Source organism: Stegastes partitus, unplaced genomic scaffold (genome assembly GCF_000690725.1).
Source record: "Stegastes partitus isolate 25-593 unplaced genomic scaffold, Stegastes_partitus-1.0.2 Scaffold1429, whole genome shotgun sequence".
Lineage (NCBI taxonomy): Eukaryota > Metazoa > Chordata > Actinopteri > Pomacentridae > Stegastes > Stegastes partitus.
Window position 1 is genome coordinate 5,854 of NW_007579160.1, and position 6,991 is coordinate 12,844.

Consider the following 6,991-nt stretch of genomic DNA (forward strand, 5'->3'; position numbering starts at 1 on the left):
TTTTCTGGACAGTCCTTCACACTGGCCTCCTCTGCTCTCTCTGTGATGTGACATAGCAGCTATTCTCTTCTCTCCCCTGCAGCTCCTCCAGACATCCCATGATCCCCTGATGCTCAGGACGGTGGGAAGGAGGAAGAGGGCGGACAAGACCGGAGCACTGAGATGAGGGCGACAACGGAGGATGAGAGAGGACAAAAACAGCAAGAGGCAGCATCAGCTCGGACAAAACTTCTACCCAGTTCCATGACTTGAGATTATGTCTGATGAAGAGATTGGTAAAAGTGATCGGTAACACCTCCGTCTCCTCTCCTCCGCCCGACTCCACGCGTCGCCACCCCGTCACCTCGGGGCTTATCTGTCCTGCAGCAGCTTGAGGGCCCTCTCGATGTTCATGCGGTGGCCCACCCTCGTCACGCCGAGGTCTATCAGGTCCTCTTTTTGCAGTGAGGGCAGGTGGGCGCCCTCGATCTCATTGTCCAGGAAGGCGTCCCTGTGCTCCCCCAGATTCAGGCTCTCCAGCCAGTCCGCCACATCGTGTTTGCTCCACAGCTCCATGGGCTTGGAGGCGAAGGGCTTGCCCGAGGCCGCCACCGCCTGCATCAACGTGAGCGGTGATGGGGAGCGCGAGCTGCCGCTGCCGCCACACGAGGAGCTCAGGCTGTAGCCGCCGCCGCTGCCCATGGGCGGGGTGGGCAGGCCGAAGACGTCCGTGAGGGTGGGCGACACCGAGGGAGGCAGTGAGGAGCAGGGGGTGAGGGAGGAGGCGGAGTCTGGCGGGCTGCAGGGGTGAGCCTGCGACGGGAGGCTGCTGGGAGGGGTGGAGGTGAGCGCAGCAGCGGCGGCAGCGTTGTTACGCATTCCTGAGTCGTCTGCGGGAGGCCTGAGGGGGACAGAGAGGAGACGAAAGGTGAGTCAGGGTCAGACTGAGCTGCTGCTCAAACAAACTAAAACTGACTTGAACACAACAAAAGACAATCAGGAAACGCCAGATTTAATCTCACCGACTCCAAACCAATTTGTAGATGTGAGAGTTAGCGTGCAACAGCTTATTTTAGAACCAGAAGCAGCTTTATTGGCCTGAAAGGACCTGAAAACATGACAAGGACTGTGACTCCAGTGTTTTCTATAGTCTCAAAGAACTACAAAATAAAACATGCATTAGAACAACAGGTCAAAGAAGGAAAATTAGTGTTTAACCAGTAAGTATGACTCTACATGTGGAAAAATGGGTTTAGTGGAAATACAGTTGTTAAAAATTAATACAATTAATTGAAGCCTTCTGTACATGAAGTAGGTGGACGATACTTTGCATCTTCATATCTAAAAGTAATCACACTCCTAAAAGCTGTTTGTACAAAAACACTGCAGTTTGAATCTGGTTGAATGACTACATTCATTAGCAAAAAATTGTGTACAAAACCTTCTTATTCATCTTCTTAGTCATTTGCTTGATAAAAAAATATAATTTCACTGGTAAAATCTGAATTTTAGGTCTTGGAATACCGAGTCTTTCCAATTTTGTGTTTCTTGAAAACATGACACCAGGTTTGTGGTTGATTTTTAATCCTTTTAATTCAGTTCATTTCGATATGCAACTAAAATAAACTTGCAGAGAGTTTAGTTTTGCATGATATAGATAACTGTCTGCGTAAACAACTGATTGCAGGTTATAAACTGATGTAAGGTCATTATAACACTGTGAGCACAAATTATGAGGTTTGATAGTTGAAAATTTGAGCATTCAAAATGAAAAAATAAATAAATAAAGGGCTTTTTCAGCTAACATGAAAAAGATTGAAATTAGTAAAGCTCAGAGCAGCAGTGGCTCAGATGTCCTGACTGTCTACTCCCTTGTGCAAGTCAAGACCCCAAAACTCTGGATCCTAAACTTTCTGTGATGCAACTCAGTACAGCCTTTTGCAACACATTCCCTGCCTAGTAAACACCCACATCACATAAACTCCACATCCTCAGCATGTAATGCAGATTTTCTCTGAGTCCAACAGGAGATACGCTGACAACATTATCGGGGATGTCAGACTTTGGAAAAGTTCCATAGCAGATATTAAACTCATTTGAAGCCCCTATTTCTGCCTTTAGACATCGTTAATCACATCAATGCTGCAGTCCATCAGTGTCAGGCTCTAAAGTCGGGTTGCAACACATTTACAAACATTTACAAAAATGGCTTAATTAGGCTGCTTGCAGTCATCTGACTGAGACAATATAATCCTTTAGATGTGAGTTTAAGCTGCTCTTTCTGTAAATAAATACAACCTGATGACTTTATGATTGTGTTTGCAGTAACAGTTGGCTAATGTAAATCAGCCACAGTGGGAGTAATAGTGATAAAAGCTTAGGAATGTGTGTCAAAGGTGCACATAAAACTAAAACACTACTAAAACACTACACGCCTGCTGAGAGGTCACAATACCATTAAAAAAAATACATGAATAAATGTGAGTTACTGGCAATTGTGACACCACACTGACATCAGCTCACACTAGAGGCTCGACTTCATTCTAAACAGAGGACTATAAAGTTCATGAGCTTAGTAATCGTAAACGAAAAGTAAAAAATAAACATATAGTAGACTGGAATCCCCATCGACATGTCTTTGTAAAGGGTCGTGTTTTTCAAGCATGAAAAACAACTTAAACACGAAAGGCTTCAGATCAGATGGAAGGATGTAATGATGCAATGCTGCAAGAAAACAGAGGGTGGCATCATATCCTAAAGTTTATAACCAAGCTGCAGCAGCAGGAGCTGGAGCGTTGATGGTTTGAATATCTAACCAGACATTTTCAGGTATTTACTCGATTCATTGTTATGGGAGTTCATAATAGGTACCAGTCATTGGTTATCTGTGACTCTTGTTCCTATAATGACTGACTGGTCTTTGAAGATGTGACTTAACAAAACATACACATTAAATTCAATAATGTTCTAATCAGTTGTCAAACAAATGCTGGTGTACATTTTCCCCATCGGCAGCTCGTTTTCTAATTCACATCTATATCCATGAATCAAATCAAAGCAACTTTATGCAACTTGGAGACACATTTAAAAGTAAATGTGTTGACTGACTCGATCATCATTATTGATGACTTGTGATGTATATTTTCTGATTCGTTGATACTATATTTAACCTTTATGTAAGCATTATGTCTGTTGTATTGTGTTTGTGCCTGTCTTGGCCAGGACGCTCCTGTAAAAAATATGCTCAATGAAACTTTTCCTGGTTATAAAGTGATTAGAACAATAATACATTCTTTTTTAATTGCCATAAAACGATCCGTTTTTTTCTTGCTGATTTAAGAAAGATTGAGTATAAATGCCAAATTATTAAACACTCACTTCAGTGCTAAATTTAGCATCTTCCCAAATGATACCTGATGAAATTTAATGGTTTGTTTTGGGGGAAACTGCTGATATTTGCAGCGTTTTTCAGGAGACTCAACAGAGATTTTTTGGCCTCACATGTGAATAAACATGTAAAGGATTTTCTGGGCCTCTCAGATGTTATAATGGCTCACTACATGCTTATGAAATAATTAGCGCGGCAGCTTTAATAATGAGTGAGTGCAGGCCTCGGGCCTCAGAGGAAGACGCTGCATGCTGAGTGAGCTGCAGCCCGAGGGAAGCCTGCAGCGTTCGGTCCACACATCGCCTCTTAATGGATGGATGTGTACAACAGCAGCAGCGCGGGGAGGGAAGGTTAGCCACTCTAACCTTTTTATAGCCTTTATAGCACGAGGGGGAAGCTGCCATTTTCCCTCAGAGAAATTTACACCATCAACAAAGAAGTGCTGCTTAATTTGCCAATTTAGCATCTTAGGATCCAAAGCAGTGTAAAGGAATTAAAGCGGGGAAGCTGACTGTACAGACTTTTATCAGTATTTAAGGAGTAGCATGACAATAAAACCACTCTTTGGAGTTAGTAAATCGTATCTGTTGTCACGTTGCTGTACCAAAAAACTAATTACAACCAGTCATTTACCTTTCGCACCATACATTTTAGGTGCACTCTCATCTGGACTAGATTAAAGCTACACCAGGTTTTCACACCTGCAAAGACTAATAGCATAAACCTGTGGGGTTGTGAGGTGATTAGACAAGACAAGGAGAATTATGTTCAGCTGCTCAAAATTTGATTATCTCCTTACGTTGTGACGCTTCTCTGCTCTTGTCTGTTAGTTTTGATCCCTTCAGGGTAAAACCACTGTCAATTTAAATTGCTCACAACTTAGAAAAATGCAGCCAGCAGTGATGGAGGAAGTATTTCCATCCTTCACCTCAATAAAAACACTGATAACACACTGCAAAACAATCTGTTACAAGTAAAAGGCTTGCATTGAATATGCTACTTAACTAAAAGTATGTGAGATACATCACACAAAATTACTTATTTAAAAGTTCTCAATGCAAAAAAAAAAAATGTCACTCTGAATGTTATACTGTTATTATATTATTATTATCACCCCCTGCATTAATGTAAAAGCAGAATTTTAGTCTGCTAGTTGGTGGAAGTTATGAAATATAAACTGCAACTGATAACGCCTATCATCCTGGATCAATCTGCTGATTACTTTCTCCATTACTCAGCTGATTGATGACAGTGAGATTTGCTGTGACTAGTGCTCTAAACTAAACAGTTGACTAACTGACCAGTCAGCTTGTATTGTGTACTTTGTGTGCAATAAAATTTGTAGAGTTGTCTAATAAATATAGTGAAGTAAAAATGTTTCCCTCTGAGATGTAGTGGAGTAGAAGTATCACGAAAAGATAAGAATCAAGTAAAGTACCTCCAGAGTTTGTACATGACATCACTTTCACCTGGAAACTTGTTAGAAAGACTTTTCAAACAGCTTTGTGATATTTAGCTTTTACAGTCACTAAATCCCATGAAACCAGTAATGACGATATCCTACATGCTTTTTTCTCTCTAAGAACCAAAGCCTGATATATTTTACTCATTTATATTATGTGTTCCTTCATTAGCATGAACTTCAACGATTAATTACTGAATTAGCTGTCTAGTATTCAACTTTTAAATGAGAAACTTTATTTCTGTGGCACCTTTTAAAACCAGAGTTATAAGGTGCTTTACAAAAAAGAGCAACAATAAAACAATGGAAAAGACATTAAAAAGTATTATACAAAGGCCAATCTGAATTTAAAAAGGTTTTAAAATTGAGACAGTCACTCAAATTAATGCTGCAATTAACTTAATTTTTAAAGTAACATGTACATTTAATAGAAGTATTCTTCTTCTGTGTCAGAAAAATGGAATATCTTTGGGTTTTGGAATAAACATTTGTCATCTTGGGCACTAATTGGCATTTTGCACCATTTTCTGACATTTTATAGACCAATAATTAATCGATTAAATAAACAGATTATTAAAAAATGAAAATAATGTTTAGTTGCAGCTCCAACATGAATGCACTAAGTGTCATTTCTTTTGACTAACTCACACATACTCTATTCTGAAAGTATGCACTAGAGCAACAAATGTGGATTAATTCTCCGCTAAAACATTCCCCAACAAAAAGCAAAATTTCCTCTTGTTTGAGTCAGTTGTGATGAAAACAAAGTCAAATTTAAACAAGAGAGTCCAGCATCCAGCTGCTGGGCTGGAAACAAATCTTCTGGGGACATAAAACTCATTTTTATATCTTTGTTGCAGCTCAGTTTGGGTCACTTATTAAGACAAATCTCAGCACGTCAAGCAAAAACACAGAACTGTGTGTCTGTTTTGTGTATGAACGGATGATTAAGTAGGATTACCCTCAAATTACCTGCCTCCCCAGATGGAGGTATGATGGATGCACCCCCCCACAACACAGCAAACCAAACCACACATACACATCAATCCATGCAGAACGATCCCGTCTTCCCCACAGGACTGTGTTCCCTGTCGAGGACTCTCCTGATAAATTGAATTGTCAACATGCAGTTTGCTGAGAAAACTGAGCCAAGTGGCAGAAAACAGGCCGAATCTGACCTCCACGCTGTTGAACTGACTTTCCCCACCAATTGCGAGGTGCAGCCTAGATATCGCTCTCTCCTCCTTGTAACATATGGAACAGCCCGAGGGGAAGCGAAGGGGACTAAAGGGGGCCTTGCTGCCAAAAAGGAACTGGGCCATTGTTACCAAAAGCCCTGGTGCTCGGTGAAAAAAAAAACTTACAGTCGTCACTTTTCAACAGCGGCTTTTCCACGGGACGATGGGTTGGATGGATGAAATGGAGACAGAGGACAACGTTAGACTTGACAAACAGCATGTAGCAACACACACAAACACACAGGATGCATGGAAGAACATCACAGCTTCAGAAATCACCGCCATCTGTTCTGCTGCATCTCTCACCTCCGGGTCACCATATTTGTTTTTAATGCAACGACAGCACTGATGCTTAAAAATACTCCACCTGAGATCTGTTTAAAGCCCCTCTAATCCTGATCCTATCATCTATTAAACACTTTTTGTTGCACGAGTTAAATTGATGTGAAAAGTACGTAATTGCCTATTAAGACTAATTAGCACAGCGCCTCATTTAGCTTCTCTGACCTTATTACCATTTCTTGCAGCTACAAAGAGTCACATATATAACAAAAGAGGACGACACATGGCTATGAATTTCTCTCAGGCAGTCGGCAGAATGTTAGTGCACATATACGTCTTCATCTACATATACTTTATCTCCAAAGGACCTGAGGGTAACCTAAAGAGACATCTATGACATGCAGTCCACAGCTGATGAGAATGTCATTAGTTTTGCAGATATTTGGTAGAAAAATTGGGAGAATTTGAACTGATGATTGGGCTCAATAAGAAACAAATCACCACCAAAGTTTGAGTCTGAAGCACAGTTTATGCCATTCCGTCCTGTAATATGGAGGTATTTTACTTCAGGTGATGATGGATGAAAAGACAGGTGATCATTTAATCCTCTAAACAGGTATGAAAGGCATGTTAAAACATCCA

The 6,991-nt window shown here is 40.8% G+C and overlaps 1 protein-coding gene across 1 annotated transcript in view; it reads right to left on the reverse strand.

Annotated features, from left to right (window-relative positions):
- Positions 1-351: 351 nt before the first annotated feature.
- Positions 352-6,991, reverse strand: part of shank2b (SH3 and multiple ankyrin repeat domains 2b) — a 174,064-nt gene continuing 167,424 nt past the window's right edge. The window contains exon 17 of the mRNA XM_008299526.1: positions 352-880. Coding sequence (XP_008297748.1) covers positions 352-880 — 529 coding nt within the window. The remainder of the gene's footprint in view (positions 881-6,991) is intronic.